The sequence below is a fragment of the Aotus nancymaae genome, unplaced genomic scaffold, assembly GCF_030222135.1.
Source record: "Aotus nancymaae isolate 86718 unplaced genomic scaffold, 86718_ANA_hifiasm-v0.15.2.pri h1tg000046l, whole genome shotgun sequence".
Classification (NCBI taxonomy): Eukaryota; Metazoa; Chordata; class Mammalia; order Primates; family Aotidae; genus Aotus; species Aotus nancymaae.
This window is the reverse complement of record NW_026988460.1, coordinates 11990767-12009011: the sequence shown is the minus strand read 5'-3', so window position 1 is coordinate 12009011 and position 18245 is coordinate 11990767. Positions and strand designations below refer to the sequence as shown.

Here is an 18245-nt window from a genome sequence, read left to right as displayed (position 1 = left end):
ATTCCTCCCTGACTGTAGTCCCACTCCTGATAATTTTGTCATGTGTTTTTTCTTTATGGTTTTATCACGTGTGTGTGTGTGTGTGTGTGTATGTATATATGCATACACACATAGAAATATATATATTCCTAAATAATGTATTGGTTGGTCTTGAAAGTAATTTGTACTTCATAAAAATGAAATTGGCTAGGTGCGGTGGCTCATGCCTGTAATTCTAGCACTTTGAGAGGCTGAGGTGGGGGGATCACAAGGTCAGGAGTTCGAGACCAGCCTGACCAACATGGTGAAACCCTGTCTCTACTAAAAATGCAAAAATTAGCTGGGTGTGGTAGCACGTGCCTGTAATCCCAGCTACTCAGGAGGCTGAGGCAAGAAAATTGCTTGAACCCAGGAGGTGGAGGTTCCAGTGAGCCAAGATCACGCCACTACACTCCGGCCTGGGTGACAGAGCAAGACTCCATCTCAAACAAACAAACAAAAAAAGGAATTGTATTAGCTATTCCTCTAATACTTGCTATTTTTATTTAATAGTTTTCTTTGAGACTCAGTCTCAACAGGTGTAGCTGTGTTCACTCATTTTCATTGTAGTGTAATACTTCTTTATAAGAATTTACTGCCAGGCGCAGTAGCTCACGCCTGTAATCCCAGCACTTTGGAGGCCAAGGCAGGTGGATCACCTGAGATCAGGAGTTCGAGACCAACCTGGCCAACATGAAAAACCCTGTGTCTAGTGAAAAATACAAAAAATTAGCCAGGTGTGGTGGCAGGCACCTGTAATCCCAGCTTCTCTGGAGTCTGAGGCAGGAAAATTGATTGAACCCAGGAGGCAGAAGTTGCAGTGAGCCAAGATTGCACCATTGCACTCCAATCTGGGTGACAGAGTGATACTCTGTCTCAAAAAAAAGAAAAAAGTATTTACTACAGTAATTATATCCTTTCCACTGTCCATCAGTAGTTCTTTTCCCACTTACTTGCTATTATAATCTAAACTGGTATAGAAGGCCTGTGTCTTGCACATATTTTCAAGAGTTTCTTTGGTCTAGAGCGTATATATCTAAGACTACAAAATACAAGTTTAGATTTATAAGTTCACAAGATATTTACACAATATGTTTCCTAAAATGGTTTGGACAATTTTCAATCTTGTCTTCCTAAATGAGAATTCCTGTTGTTCCTCAACAACTGATTTCAGTTTATGTTGATTTAGTGTCTGAAATGATAATTCATGATTTCTAACTTGTATCTCTTTGATGATTAATAAAGTTGGTTTTCTCATATACTTATGGGCCATTCACATTTCATCATTCTGAAAATGCTAGTTCATATCATTTACTTAGTGATATAAAAGATTTTTATTTTTCCTCCTGACTCATTGGAACTCTTTATTTACTTGGGAACCTCTATTTGTTACATTTTTACAAATGTCTTCTTCTATATATCTCTGTCTTTTTCACCCTTTGCCATTATTTGATAAATGACAGTCCTGGCCATTTTGTGAAGAGACGAAGACTGAGCGGTTGTGTCCGCGTTGCCGACCTCCAGCAGCAGTCGGCTTCTGCACTTAGAACCCGGGAGTAGGAGACTCAGAATCGAATCTCTTCTCCCTCCTCCCTCCTGTTTTCGGCTTTGTGAGAAACCTTATCATCAAACACAATGGCCAGCAACGTTACCAACAAGACAGATCCTCGCTCCATGAACTCCCGTGTGTTCATTGGGAATCACAACACTCTCGTGGTCAAGAAATCTGATGTGGAGGCAGTCTTCTCGAAGTATGGCAAAATTGTGGGCTGCTCTGTTCATAAGGGCTTTGCCTTCATTCAATATGTTAATGAGAGAAATGCCCGGGCTGCTGTAGCAGGAGAGGATGGCAGGATGATTGCTGGCCAGGTTTTAGATATTAACCTGGCTGCAGAGCCAAAAGTGAACCGAGGAAAAGCAGGTGTGAAACGATTTGCAGCGGAGATGTACGGCTCCTCTTTTGACTTGGACTATGACTTTCAATGGGATTATTATGATAGGATGTACAGTTACCCAGCACGTGTACCTCCTCCTCCTCCTATTGCTCGGGCTGTAGTGCCCTCGAAACATCAGCGTGTATCAGGAAACACCTCACGAAGGGGCAAAAGTGGCTTCAATTCTAAGAGTGGACAGCGGGGATCTTCCAAGTCTGGAAAGTTGAAAGGAGATGACCTACAGGCCATTAAGAAGGAACTGACCCAGATAAAACAAAAAGTGGATTCTCTCCTGGAAAACCTGGAAAAAACTGAAAAGGAACAGAGCAAACAAGCAGCAGAGATGAAGAATGATAAGTCAGAAGAGCAGCAGAGCAGCAGCTCCGTGAAGAAAGATGAGACTAATGTGAAAATGGAGTCTGAGGGGGGTGCAGCTGACTCTGCTGAGGAGGGTGACCTACTGGATGATGATGATAATGAAGATCGGGGGGATGACCAGCTGGAGTTGATCAAGGATGATGAAAAAGAGGCTGAGGAAGGACAGGATGACAGAGACAGCGCCAATGGCAAGGATGACTCTTAAGCACATAGTGGGGTTTAGAAATCTTATCCCATTATTTCTTTACCTAGGCGCTTGTCTAAGATCAAATTTTTCACCAGATCCTCTCCCCTAGTATCTTCAGCACATGCTCACTGTTCTCCCCATCCTTGTCCTTCCCATGTTCATTAATTCATATTTCCCTGCGCCTAGTCCCATTTTCACTTCCTTTGACGCTCCTAGTAGTTTTCTTAAGTCTTACCCTGTAATTTTTGCTTTTAATTTTGATACCTCTTTATGACTTAACAATAAAAAGGATGTATGGTTTTTATCAACTGTCTCCAAAATAATCTCTTATTATGAAGGGAGTACAGTTCTTTTCATTCATACATATGTTCAGTAGTTGCTTCCCTAACTGCAAAGGCAATCTCATTTAGTTGAGTAGCTCCTGAAAGCAGCTTTGAGTTAGAAGTATGTGTGTTACACCCCAACATTAGTGTGCTGTGTGGGGCAGTTCAACACAAATGTAATGATGTATTTTTGTGAATGAGAGTTGGCATGTCAAATGCATCCTCTAGAAAAATAATTAGTGTTATAGTCTCAAGATTTGTTTTCTAAAGTTGATACTGTGGGTTATTTTTGGGAACAGCCTGATGTTTGGGACCCTTTTTCTTCAAAATAAACAAGTCCTTATTAGACCAGGAAAAAAAAAATGACAGTCCTTTGAATGCATCAATCTTCTCTTTAAGGCTAACATTCTTTAATTCTTAAGAAATTCCCCTTTATCCTGAAGTCGTAAAGATATGCTCCTACATTTTTTTCTAAAAGTATAGAAGTTTTGTGTTCTCATTTAAGTCAAGGTCTTACTTTTAACCACAGCACCATACTGCTGGGTGTCTACAGTCAATTCACATTACTAGCCATAGTTATGTTCTCTATAAAGTTGCCCCAAGCACTGAATTAGTGACTACTAAACTGTAGGGGAAATACAAGGTTAGGTTTCTGTGAGTCTCTGATCACAACATTTTCATCAACCAGTCAATATGTAACTTTGTAACTTCGTTTTACTTGTTTCTGTTTGAAGACATGGTATTTAATATGTAATGCTGATTCATTAACATTGAACTCATGGCCAACAGTGTGTCTGACAGAAGCTCATCTGACATGTATTTTTCTGTAAGGCATGACTTTCTTGTGCTTATGAACGCTAGATAACACCTCAGTGCTATTCCCTTGGGCTATTTTAAACAATGAAATCACCAACAAAAAAGCACAAAAATGCAAACAATGTGCCACTAAATAGGAAAAAGCACACTTGTTTATACACCAAGAGCTAAAACAAGAAGGCAGAGTGTCACTTTGTTCAGTCTCAGCTGGGAAAATAAGTGTTGCGTGACTCAAATATTTTGCTGCTCTTCACATGTCCACAAACGACCACAAAGACTCCAAAAGTATTAATGTGGGGTTACCAATCAATTTCAGGGATGGGCACTTGGTGGGCACTGGATAAATGTCACTGTTAAATATAGTGCCTTAGTCCATGCTTCAGATATAATGATGATTACAGAAAAGATGATGATGATAGTAACAGTAATAACTTAAAATGATAATAATGGCAAGAACAAAATTAGAAGTAGTGGTAATAATAATGGTAGCAGCAACCAGACAAATAATGATGTTTCCTTACATTTTTATAGTACTTATTTTTAGCAAATAAAAAAAATAACTCCAACATTTGACTGGGCACTGTGGCTCATGCCTGTAATCCCAGCACTTTGGGAGGCTGAGGCAGGTGGATCACGAGGTCAGGAGATGGAGACCATCCTGGCCAACATGGTGAAACCCTGTCTCAAAGAAAAAAAAATCCTCCAACATTTTTACTCATATCTCATTTGATTATGAAAACATCTCAGTAAGCAGACACAGATGGCATTAAGTAAAAACTTTAATTGTGGAAGATATCTGAAACTCAGAAAAGTTAAGAAGTCTGCTTAGAGTTAAACCTCTAGTAAGTAAATAATAAGTAAATTGTCTAGACCAGAATAAAAAACACTTTCAGGGGAGACTACAACCTCCTTGGGGGCAAAAACAACATCTTATATTTCTTAGGCTCCCAAAACCTACCTCAGTGTCTGACAGAATGAACATGCCATGAAATTTTATTCTTATTCATAACAATGATACAAGCAATGGATACTGGATTGAAGAGCAGAAGCACGGTCTTTTAAAATGAAGCACGGTCTTTTAAAACAGAGACCCATGTTTTAATAATGCTCTATTTTTCTCCAAAGAACATCTTCATTACTCTACTAAGATTCACAACAGGGAAAAATTATCTTATGAAATTGACATACTGAGCCTACAGTGATATGTGAGGCTACAAAGATTCAACAACCTGGTTCAGCTGTGTTATTAATATTGCTCTTCCTGATTAGTGTTAATTGGAATATTTTAATTGATGCAATGTTTTACTGCTTTCACAGCTTGAGTGAGCTGAAGTACAGAGAACAATTTTTCAATAATGAAAACTAACAAAAGCTACCCTATCTTACCAAGTACTATATGGAAATATTGTGACAAACAGACATCACAAATTCACTGAACTAGAAAATAGGATAAAAGCCGGATTCATTCATTCAGTTCTCTTAACATATGTTCATAAAGCAGAGTCCAGATCCTGCTTTAAGGTCTTGGGACACAACAATGAACAAAACAGACAAATACTCCTGCTCTTGTGGAACTGCCCTTGTGGAACTTACATCTGACCAGGTGAGGCAGGAAAATAATACCATGATAAAAAGTAAATGACATAGTGTACTAGAAGGTCATGCAGTGTTAAGGGGGAAAACCGAGTAGAAAAAGAGGGATTGAGAGAGCTGGGTGTAGGAAGGAAGGCTATAATTTTTAAAAATGGACTCAAGGTAAGTTTCAGCAAGTAGGTGACATTTGAGTAGAGACTTGAAGGTGGCAACGGGTTTAGCCAGATGAATGTTTAGGGGGAAACATTCAGGAGAAGAAAGGGCTCTTAAAGGCAGGATCCTGAACATGTTTGAGGAAGATCACAGAGCCAGTTCGGCTGAAATAGAATGAATAAGGGAGACAAAAGTTAAGACATGGAGTCAGGGAGGTATCAGGACAGAGAGGGGACCTCTATAAGATCTTTAGTTCCTATTCTGAGTCAATTTGGAAGCCACTGCGGGTTTCCGAACAGAGGAGTGATGTGGCTTGACTTACAATTTTGTACTTATTCAACTCGATTCTCTTCAACCAGAATAATTGTTTATTACATGTCTGGCAGAGAACTAAGAAATAAAAGATGCAAAGATAAATTAAGATAAAGCCCCTGCCCCTAAAGAATTCCTCACCTTATAGGGAGATGTGGACAATTACCAAATTCAAAACAGATAATGACAAGTACTTCAGTGGGTTCTGAAGTAAATAAATGCTATGAGATTACAAAGGAGAAAGCAAATTATTTTTGTGCAGGAAAAAAAAAGAAGAAATCACATAACATGCAGTCTAGACCTGAAAAAAAGTGAGATTTTAAGAGAAGAAAGAAACAAATAGAATGTTAGGGTAAAGGACAACATGCACTAAGCCAAAAAGGCATTAAAAATATGCAGTGTGGTATCCAAAGCAATCTACAGATTCAGTACAATTCCTATCAAAATACCAAAGTCATTTTTCATAGATTTTTTTTTAATCTTAAAATTAATGTGAGCCAATAAAGCAACCTGTGGAATCTGAATAGCCGAAGCAATCTTATGGGGGAAAAAAAGTAAAATAGGAGGTATCACGTTACCTGACTTCAAATTCTACTACCAGGCTATCAGCGGCCAAAACAGCATGGTACTAGTATAAAAATAGACACACAGATCAAGAGATTAGAATAGATAACCCAGAAATAACTGATGCTTGACAAAATTAACAAAATATACACTGGGAAAGGATACCCTATTCAGTAAACGGTGCTGGGAAAACTGGGTTGTCATATGCAAGCAAATGAAATTGGACCCCCATCTCTCACCATATATAAAAATAAATTCAAGATATATTAAAGGCTTAATATCACCTACTATGTACCCATAAATATTAAAACTTAAATTTTTTTCTAAAGATACATGTTAAAAACTTATGACCTGAAACTATAGGAGTTCGAGACCAGCGTGGCCGACATGGTGAAACCCTGTCTCTACTGAAAAATACAAAACTTAGGTGGGCACGGTGGCAGGCACCTGTAGTCCCAGCTACTTGGGAGGCTGAGGCAGGAGAACTACTTGAATCCGGGAGACAGAGGTTGCAGTGAGCCGAGATCACGCCATTGTACTCCAGCTTGGGCAACAGAGCAAGTCTCTGTCTCAAAGTAGAAAAAAAAAAAAAATACCTGAAACCATAAAAATACCAGAAGAAAACCTAGGAAAAACTCCTGTGGACATTGGTCTAGATAAACAATTCATGACTAAGATATTAAAAGCAAATGCAACAAAAACCAAAACAGACACATGAAACTTAATTTAAAAGTTTCTGCACAGCCAAAGAAATAATCAACACAGTGAATAGGCATTCTGAAGAATGGAAGGAAATACTGCAAACTATGCATCCAGCAAGGAACTAATATCCAGAATCTTCAAAAACAACAACAGAAAAACTTAACCCAACAACAACAAAAAAACCTACATAACCTTACTAAAAGGCAAAGACAGAAACAGACATTTTTCAAAAGAAGGCATACAAATAGACAATAACTATATGAAAAGATGTTCAATATCACTAATCATCAGAAAAATGCAATTAAAATTATAGTGAAATATCTCACAACTGGTCAGAATGGCTACTATTAAAAAGTAAAAAAAAAAAAAAAACCTGGTGAGGATGCAGAGAAAAGGGAACATCCATATACCATTGAGAGGAGTGTCAATTAGCACAACTCTATGGAAAACAGTACAGAGATTTCTCAAAGAACTGAAAACAGAAGTACCATTTGATCAGATGATCCCACTACCGGGCATATAATCAAAGGAAAAGAAATCATTATATCCAAAAGATACTGGCTGGGTGAGGTGGCTCACACTTGTATCCCCAGCACTTTGGGAGGTCGAGGCATGTGGAGTACTTGAGCTCAGGAGTTTGAGACCAGCCTGGGCAACATGGCAAGACCCCATCTCTACTAAAAATACAAAAAAAAAAAACAGCCGAGTGCTTTGGTGCATGCCTGTGGTCCCAGTTACTTGGGAGGCTGAGGTGGGAGAATCGCTTGAGTACAGCAAGCAGAAGTTGCAGTGAGCTGAGACCACATCACTGCACTTCAACCTGAGTGACCGACAGAGTGTGACCCTGTCTCAAAAAAAAAAAGAAAAAGATACCTGCATTCACATATTTATAGCAGCCCTATTCACAATAGCAAAGACATGGAATCAACCTAAATGTCTATCAACAAATAACTGGATAAAGAAAGTGGGATATATATATGTATATATTTATGTATTATAATCATAAATATATAAACATATATATATATACACACACACACATACACACAATGAAATACTACTCAGCCACAAGAAAGAATAAAATCTTGTCTTTTGTAGCAACATCAATGGAACTGGAGGCCATTATCTTAAGAGAAATAACCCACAAGCAGAAAGTCAAATACCACATGTTTTCAAGTGGGAGCTAAAAAATGTGTACATATGAACATAGAGTGTGAAATAAGAGACACTCTAGGTGGGAAGGATAAAAATAATTACTTAATGGGTACAATGTAAATTATTTGGGTGATGGTTATACTACAATCCTAGTCTTCACCACTACAGGATATAACCATAAAACAAAATTGCACTTGTACCTTCTAAATTTATACAAATAAAAATACTCAGTGGGTCACCAAACATTAGTAAGGTATCTGCACAAAAATAAAAGACATGAAGCAAGAAATGTAAGGGTCATAGTGTAACAGACATTGTTAATACCTTAAAATTTCACTTTGTTTTCCATAGAATAATCTTACTAAACAGGAATGCCTTCACCATATTTTATGATTGAGTTGTGAAAGGTTAAAAACTATATTGACCTCATGGAGATTCATACTGCAGAGAAAACCTTGCAGTAAAGGGACTTGTTTAACTTGAATCTAACATTTCTTAAATGTATTTGGGCACTGAACTCTTTGGATTTTTTTTTTTCTTCAGGTGGAGTTTTGCTCTTGTTGCCCAGACTGGAGTGCAATGGCGTGATCTTGGCTAACTGTAACCTCTGCCTCACAGGTTCAAAGATTCTCCTGCCTCAGCCTCCCGAGTAGCTGGGATTATAGGCGCCCACCACCAGACCCAGCTAATTTTTGTATTTTTAGTAAAGACAGGGTTTCACCATGTTGACCAGGCTGGTCTCCAACTCCTGACCTCAGGTGATCCACCTGCCTCGGCCTCCCAAAGTGCTAGGATTATAGGTGTGAGCCACCATGCCTGGCGGAGCTTTTTATATTAACATTCTGGGCTGGGAGTAGTGTCCTACACCTGTAATTTCAGTGCTTTGAGGTCAAGGCAGGAGGATAGCTTGACGTCTGGAATTCAAGACCAGCCTAGACAACATAGTGAGACCCCAAATTTACAAAAAATTTAAAAATCAGTTGGGCATGGTGGGGCACACCTATAATCCTAGCTGCTCAGGAGGCTGAGGCAGGAGGATCACTTGAGCCCAGGAATTATAGGCTCCAGTGAGCTTTGATCATGCACTACTCTCAAGCCTGGGTGACAGAGAAAGACCCTATCTCTATAAAGACAACAATAACAAAACAATATGCAGAAGCAGAATTCACCAGTTTGGAAATATTCCTATAAGCAACAATGGCTATTGTAGGAATTTGAGTATGAAGAGGGGCTGAGGTATGTCATAGTATCTGGGTTTTGGAAAGTTAACTCAAGGAATGCTATAAAGTCAGGCTGACTACTTTGGGAATCCAGCAGTAGAATAGAATGAAGCTAAAAATAAATGCAAACTTAGTTGTCACCTTTCCCTTAATCTCTGTTCAAGAAAACTTTAAAGAACACCAGATCTTATGTAAGGACTTAAGCAATTAACATTTCTTCTGATAAGTCTCAAAGAAAAATGCTAAAACACAATGTGAACTGGTAATACGTATTCATCTTTATTCAGAACAGTGGTACTAGCCTAAATTAGATTTCATTGAATTAATGTAGCAGTGAGAAAACTTGAGAGTATATTTAGCTTGTGTATTAAGTACGGACTTTATTTTTAGATTCTAACTTTTCATTTTTTTCTCAGAGAAACAAGGGCACATTAAAAACCATACTATAGAATTAAAAGGAATATTGAAAAGTGAATTTAATCAAGCGATATTTTTAGATTAGGGTATGCCAGAAGATTCTGCTTGCTTGCCTTTAAAAAACCTCAAATTCATGTCATGCCATACTGATGAGTGCTTCAACTTTTCACATTTTGGTTTCCAGAAAACCTTCAGATATAATCCTTTAAAAAACATCTCCCAATAATTCCATTTAAGAAAGAACTGCAGTGATGAAGGAAGGTAAAATCTACCAACTTCAGTTGGTATAAGTTATAGAGTAGCTTGTTTAAATCCTTATTTTTGGTCCAAAACCAAGTATTTAACCTAATTAAGAGGCACCTGGATCCAATTTAAAGGGAAACAACAAAGACAACCTTCACCTTGCATCTGATGGGTCAAGAAAGCCCCAATCAACAATTCTGTAGTGAGAATAAAACATCCTGTTCTTTTCTCCAGCTATTTCTGTGATTAATAAAATAAGTAATTTAGAAAAATCTAAGAAAGAGTTATTTATACTTTCTGCAATCATGAACACATAAACATTAGGTGTAATGAAAAGATTACTCACAATCAAATGTTATATATTTTTATTTGTTTTTGCATTGATCACATATACCTATTTTGGATACAAGACAAATTTGAATCAAAAGATACGCATTTGTTACCCTAATATAAGACTGCCGGCTGGGCGTGGTGGCTCATGCCTATAATCCCAGCCCTTTGGGAGGCTGAGGCAGGCAGATCACAAAGTCAGGAGATCAAGCCCATCCTGGCCAACATAGTGAAACCCTCTCTCTGCTAAAAATACAAAAATTAGCCAAGCATGGTGGCACACACCTGTAGTGCCAGCTACTTGGGTGGCTGAGGCAGGAGAATCACATGAACCCAGGAGGCGGAGGCTGCAGTGAGCTGAGATCATGCCACTGCACTCCAGCCTGGGTGACAGAGTGAGACTCTGTCTAAAAAAAAAAAAAAAAAAAGACTGCAAGGACTAAAAATAGATACTTCTTGCCATTTAACAGAACAGATTATGGAAAGTCCCTTCCTCTGTGGGAATGTCACTGGAGTTGTGAGAAAAAGGTACTGGGAGCTCACCAAATCCCAGTTACACAAGTTCCTTTCCATGTTTTTTGGAGAGAAGAAAGAAGAATGTCAGATGAAAATGGAAAAACAATGGACATGGACGTAGATGATGTCACTTTGCACCAGACCCTAGAGAGAAGGGGATGGATGTTTGAACTAATGCCATGAGGAAAAAGTCTGAGCCTTTCAAGATCAGTGTCAGCCTGCCAGCTCCAATTTCAGTATTTAATCTGCCTAATTCAGATTCTTAGCTCATGACTACAATATTTTCAAAATAGTAACTTTTTTGGGTTATTTAATCATCTAAATATTCCAGTGGGTTTGATAATTCTTACTAAAACTAACAGACAATAATAAAACTTATAGAATGGAAATATATATATTACATAGAAGTCTTCTTTACCATGGACAGAGAATTATGGTATTTTAAAATGTTATACAATGAATATTTGTCCCCACCCCACCTCTCAATTTCTCTGTTGAAATCCTAACCCCAAAGTGTATTTGGAAGTAGGGCCATTGGTAGGTGATTGGTAGGTTATGAGCATGGGGCTCTCATGAATGGGATTAGTGCCTTAATAGACTCCAAAGAGCTCTCTTGCTCCTTCCGCCATATGAGGGCACAGTGACAAGATAGCGGTCTGTGAACCAGGAAGCAGACCCTTGCCAGGCATTGAATCTGCTTGTATCTTGACCTAGTACTTCCCAGGTTCCATAACTATAAGAAATATATTTCCTTTGTTTGTAAGCCCCTAGTCAACGGCAGCTTATAGAAGCCTAAACAGACTTAAAGACATAAGTTTTCAAAGGACTCAAGAGATGACTTATTTCTATCTCTGAAGGAAGTTGAAGCCTTGAGCTGTCAAGTGATATGCTTAACATGCCCTATTCGAGGTAGAGGTAGGATTAGAACCCAAGTTGATATCTTCACTCTTCTTCCACCCCACTATCTTATAGTATGTTAACAGTTATTGCAAAGTTTGTTCTAAAAACAGTGATTTGCTATGAACAAAAAAGGGATTTATCATCAAGAGACTGAGAGTTACTATTTATTGTATCTCCTTTTTGGGAATATACAACATACATTACAGCATCAAAGACTCCCAGAAGTCTTTTAGAAAACAAAGATGTGAACTGTTAATTGCTGCTCTCTCTGAGAATCAGTGTCCTCCTAAGTATACTCTGAGAAGTGCTGCAGCAGAGCATCCTGTCTGTCAGTCTTTTTCTACTGATGGATCAGGCATAAGACATTTTTTGCAGAGGTAGAAACATTTCTTTGATGATTTAATTATTTTTGAGACTCAGAATCTGTAAAACTTGGGACTTGGTTTTCATTGTTTGTTCCAAACTATTAAAAGAGATTAATGTACAGGAAAATACGGCTAAAAAATATGGTGAATTTGAAACATGTCAATTTTCCTTATGCTGTAAACTTTAAGCTACAAATGCCACTTACAACAAAAATATGCATGGCAATACATGTTTTCATTTGGTATTTCCAACTAGTCATAGCATACCACCAATGTGGTAGGTAGTAGTTGATCATTTTTCTCAGATAGGAATTTGAGTGATTCATTCTTGAAGACTCATTCACAGGAATGGGTTATTACCTGAATGTTATGTGGGAACTTTTAACTTCTCAGAATTTGAAGTTCCACATGATTTTGTTTTATTCTCCTTATTGTGTAGTCAGTAAATGTACTCAAGGCAGAAAATGGTTACTTTTTCTATTATTTTCCCTAAATAGCATGGAATAATGTAATACGATACTGGTAGGCAATGAGGTGATTGCAAAGGTCTGGAAATGTGGCTGTTAAATCATTTTTGGAAAATGCAAGTAAGAAACAACACTATCAAAACATTCCTCAAATAGTAGTGATTAAGAACTGAAAAGAAAAATCACTGAGGTTCTTGATAGCTTCAATACTCTTTAATTAAACCAACACCATGCCATATTTTGTGAAGGCTATCATCAGTCATGAAGGGACAAAAATTAAGTAAAACTCAAAAGTTCTTTGTTCCATTATAGATGGCAATAAACTAAATGGTTACAAGTAAAAGCTAGAAATGGAGAAACATTACTAGTAGTAATAGCAAGGTCTTAAAACTTGTTTTTGGACCTCATCTGACAAGGTCTTACAGGTTAATAAAAAGATTAATAGGCTTGATGAATAGATAAGATGATTAACCAGCCTGCATATAGCTTTGGAGAAACAAGCAGACATGTGATAGGAATCAAGAGTGAAAAGTGTGACCTCTGTTTCCAGCAAGCAAATCTATTTATATTTAGGATGAAGCTAATTGTGAATTTTTTTCATTTGAACTTTGTCTTCCTGTTTCGAGCATTTTATACAAGGTTAGCTTTCTTCATTTCATTGCCTATAATGTGGAAATAATTCAGCAACTGAACTTGCTGCTCCTCAGCAACCATAGTGAAAACAATAATACTTCCCCAAGGAGGTTACATGTCTCAGGTCATTGGTGGTGTGACAGAGATGTCCCTATCTTTTATGAAAGCTAAACTCTGCTTTGCAAATCTTCACTCACTAGAGGAACATTCCTGTAAATACTGGTATTTGAGAATGTATATTTTGAAAATGCAAAGTATAAATACATCTTATATTAATTTTGTGGGATTTATTATTACTATACCCATTTTAAAACAGCCTAAACTAAGGATTTCTCTCTCCCACCCTACTTCACAAGGGTGGGAAAATACTGAAGTTATAACAAAACACCCTTCAGTATTAGAAGTGAGTGCAAGTGAATGGAATTGGTTTTGACAGGTGTCTCTTAGCAAGACGGTTTCTGTAGCTGATTCTTCCTGAAGGACTTCCACATTTAGTGGAATAATGCTATCAAAAATCTGAGTGCATTTGTTAATTCAATTGGCTTCTAGCATTCTTGCTTAGGAAGCTTACAGCCAGAATTAGTACATATTCAGCTGCAAACAAAAAGATGTGTGTACCAATCAGTTTTAGATTGTTTAAAAACATCTCACTCAAAACTAAGGGCAACATTAATATTCAAGCACATTAAAGTTACTTCTGTCAAACTAGGAGGATCATGGATCTTGAAATGATTCATCTGTGAAATAAAGATTATATATTAAGCCATTATTATCAAAGTTATTGTGTAGTAGAAATTCCTATTATTTGATTCAGACAGTCTAACACTTATTATTGTAAAAATGTCCAAATTAGAATCCTTGTCAGGAAAACATAGGGATCATGTAAAAATAAGGCCTAAATAGGGCCCTCCCCAAAGATACGTACATGTCCTAAGTGCTGGGTGCATGAATATGACTTCATTTAGAAAAAGGGACCTAGGCAGGTATAAATAAGGTAAGGATTTTTTAATCAATTAATTACAATTAATTAATCTTAAGTTCAGGGATACATGTGCAGGATGTGCAGGTTTGTTACATAGGTAAATGTGTGTCATGGTGGTTTGCTGCACTTATCAACCCATCACCAGGACTGTAAGGAGATCATCCTGGATTATCTGGGTGGACCCTGAATCCGATGACAAGTGTTTCTAAGAGTGGGGCAGAGGGAGATTAGATAGATACACAGAGGAGAAGGCAATGTGAACACAGAGGCAGAAGTTGGGACGATGTAGCCACAAGCTCAGGAATTATAGGGCAGCCATCTGGAGGTGGCAGATGCAAAGATTATTCCCTAAAGCCCTTAGAGGCAGTGCATTCCTACTAAGTTTTGGGTATCTAGCCTCCAGAATTGTGAAAAACAAATTTCTTTTATTTAAAGCCACCAAATGTAGGGCAATTTATTACAGTAACTGAGGAAACTAATACATCAATTTGCATTCTTCTGGTCCATGAACTTAGGTTTGGGTGGACTCTTACTATATTTGCATACATCTCAGTTTCCAAATCTTCTTCTTCTTTTTTTTTTTTTTTTGGAGACAAAATCTCACTCAATCGCCCAGGCTGGAGTGCAGTAAGGCGGTCACAGCTCCCTGCAGACTCAACCTCCTGGGCTCAGGTGATCCTTCCTTCCCCTTTAGCCTCCTGAGTAGCTGGGACTAGAGTTATATGACACCATTCTCAGCTAATTTTTTTGTAGAGATGGGTTTCACCATGTTGCTCAGGCTGGTCTGGAACTCCTAGGCTCAAGTGATCAGCCTACCCGGGCCTCCCAAAGTCCTGGGATTACAGGTGTGAGCTGCCATACCCAGCCAGTTCCCTCATCTTTAAAAAGTGATTTCTGAACTAAATAACAACATAACAATAATACCACTGTTATTTGCATAATTCCTTATAGTAATCCTGCAAATTATGTGATAAAACTTATTTTGATGATGTCAGAGAAGTCAAAAAGGTTTGTCCTTGTGGAAATTGAAATTGTGCAAACTCAAACCTTGGTCTGCCTTTGTTCTCATCATACTTATATGCATAATATGTTTAAGACACTGTAATTACTCTGTGACACAGAGTTTACAGGCTATCAGAGAAGACAAGTATTAAATAAGCAACTAAATCCAACTTCATTTGAATTTTATCTAAACAAAATAATAGTATCTGCTATGCCTGCAAAATGGTGATGGCAGATGCTGATTATCATCAAACACTTATCTATTTTATGTGCAGGATTTGTATGAAAAATAAGATCATTTTCCTTGTAACAGAAGGAAGTAAAGGAAATGCACAAGTTATGGATGGCAGAAAAAGACAGCTCATTGGTCATCCTCTGAACTGCTTTTACAGAAGGTAGATAAGTCTATGATAGCTATCAAGCTTGCCCTGATACAACCAAAGCAATTGGATAAATTCATGCAACACTCACAGAAAACAAAGTGATTTTCCTGGAATTAGGACTTGGTGGCTGATTTGCCTGGCATGTTAAACAGAAAGTTCTCAAGCAGAACACTGCACAGCAAGCTTGTCAGCTGGGGGTCCCAGTCACATAGAGCACATCTGCCTACTTAGGCCCTCACTTTGCTGTGCTTGACCGATTCTGCTCCTCTACCTTCTGAAGAGCTTTTGAAATGACTATCCCTAAAGATCTTCCAGAAAAAATAGCAAGCATCTGTCCTAGATGGCTGGGTCATTTACCTGATGAAAGGCAGCAAGCTGGCCCAGTGAATCTCTTGAGATCCACTACGGCTCAATGCCTTTCTCTCGCTAGTTCACTTCACCACAGCTAATCCCTTTACATGACCCCAAATACAGATGAGGGAACCTAGTCCAGGTGAGGCAGTAGCACTCAGAAGATGAAAATCTAACAAACTCAGGTTTGAATTCTAACTTCACCACTTACTGTGTGACTCCATATAAATTACTTCATTTGACTTCATCTAGGTTTTCTCATTTTAAAGAGATAACAATTTTTTTTTCCTTAAATAAGAAGTGAAATTATGCTTATAAATCATGTAACCTGGCATGTGGTAAATGCAAAACACTAAATGGCAATTGCTGCTATTATTATAATCATCATTATTATTAATTGTACCTTCTCAAAGAAAGAGCTACCTCACTCGGAAACTCTACTGAATGGTTGGATACCATAGCATTTTTCTAGTCTGACGTAACCAGAATTAAGGGCCAGTTCCAAACAATTGAAAACGTCACCCTTAATCTTGTAATCAGATGTATACCTTTCCAGGTCTCCTCTAATTTAGCTTTTTCTTTTTTTTAACCTCTCTACATTATTCTTTGAGTTACCCTCTGTTTTATATCAAAAGAAATCTGAGGTCTGGCATGGTAGCTCATGCCTGTAATCCCAGCACTTTGGGAGGCCAAGGCAGGCAGATCACTTGAGATCAGGAGTTTCAGACCAGCCTGGACAATATGTTGAAACCCCGTCTCTACCAAAAATACAAAAATTCGCCAGGCATGGTGATGTACACCTGTAATCCTAGCTACTTGGAAGGCTGAGGCAGGAGAATCACTTGAATCTGGGAGGCAGAGGTTGCAGTAAGCAGGGATTACGCCACTGCACTCCAGCCTGGGCAGCACAGCAAGACTCTGTCTCAAAAAAAGAAAAAAGAAAAGAAAAGAAATCTGAGTTGCATTCACTTTGCCAACTAGGTCAGGGCTAAGACTTCTCAGGCATGACAATTTCCTAATAATGAGGGTGCAGTAGTAATAACTAAAGATAATTCCGCACTTTACATCTTTAATTCTTGCAAGTGCCCCATGGATTAGGAATCACTATTTTACAGACAAGAAAACAGATTCAGAGTAAAGGACCTTCCCAGAGACATACAGGTAATAAGAGGAGTCAGAATTTCAACCTACACAATCTGGCTCTAGAGACAAGTATCAAATTTACTATGCCTATTTTGAAGGGTCAAGCAAATTCCTAGGGCTCCTGAGTTCATTTAATTAAGACTAAATGAATGCAGCATCTCACATGGTAAAGATCCACCTGATGATGTAATAGAGGAAATCCTCAAAGGTATAAAGAGAAAATGAAAAAATAAAATAAAGGGGAATCCTTAAAAGCATCAGGAGAAAAAAAAAGTACAGATAGAACCAGAACATTTTTTTCTCTTTCTTTTTGTGTCTCTTAGAAGATTGATATGCTCATCTATATAGAGACCAAAGTCTTTGAGTGTCATATATTTAAAAAAGAAAATTTTTTCTTGTCATTTCTTAAACAAATACAGAGGTTATCCTCTCCTGCAGGCCCTGGGATGCTGGCAGGGTTGCAGGGCTGGCTAGGGGGTTGGGTAATTCTAACAAAAGCTATTTGTATATTGAGCTTAATGGTGTTTCCATTTAAAAGTTGGGATTCTAATGACTATGTTTTAGAGTCTCTGAGGATAAATGCTTTTTAATTTGACCTTTAGAAGTTTTTATGGGATTACAATTTAATTGGAAAATAATTTAACAAGACAGTATATTTTTGAAAAGATTGTGGAGAATAATTAGCTAAATAAAAGCATTTAAAGTTATCCTATCATGATCCTTCTTTCGTATGTATTTTTAAAAGTTTGATTTTGAACATCTTAATTCAGTAAGAATGCTGTGAATGGGCAGCTGTATCATTTGAGAGATCAAGTATTTCTATTTCCAAATTCTATTTTATCACGATAGTATGAGGTAGTACATATTTCATCAGTTTATATTCCATTGGGTTAAATAATTCCAAATTGTATCATAAAGTGAAATGAGTGGGTGTCTGCAAAATAGAAGGACACAGAAGACAATTAGCATTTAAAAAATTCATTTCCCTCATGCCTGTAATCCCAGCACTTTGGGAAGCCGAGGCGGGTGGATCATGAGATCAGGAGTTCAAGAGCAGACTGGCCAAGATGGTGAAACCCCGTCTCTGCTAAAAATACAAAAAATGAGCCGGGTGTGGTGGTATGCCCCTGTAATCCCAGCTACTAGGGAGGCTGAGGC

At 37.9% G+C, this 18245-nt stretch overlaps 2 protein-coding genes across 10 annotated transcripts in view; one reads left to right on the top strand and one right to left on the bottom strand.

The window, feature by feature from the left end:
• The window catches only part of LOC105728198 (contactin-4), a 973166-nt gene that overhangs the window by 265819 nt on the left and 689102 nt on the right, over positions 1 to 18245 (bottom strand). The gene's annotated exons all lie outside the window — the stretch shown is intronic.
• On the top strand, positions 1467 to 3082 carry LOC110568828 (heterogeneous nuclear ribonucleoproteins C1/C2-like). The gene has a single exon (XM_064362150.1). The coding sequence runs from the start codon at positions 1654 to 1656 to the stop codon at positions 2533 to 2535; it is 882 nt and encodes a 293-aa protein (XP_064218220.1). The 5' UTR covers positions 1467 to 1653; the 3' UTR covers positions 2536 to 3082.

Excerpts from the sequence above, each read along its gene's own strand:
- LOC110568828 (XM_064362150.1), top strand. The coding sequence starts at position 1,654 with ATGGCCAGCAACGTTACCAACAAGACAGATCCTCGCTCCATGAACTCC.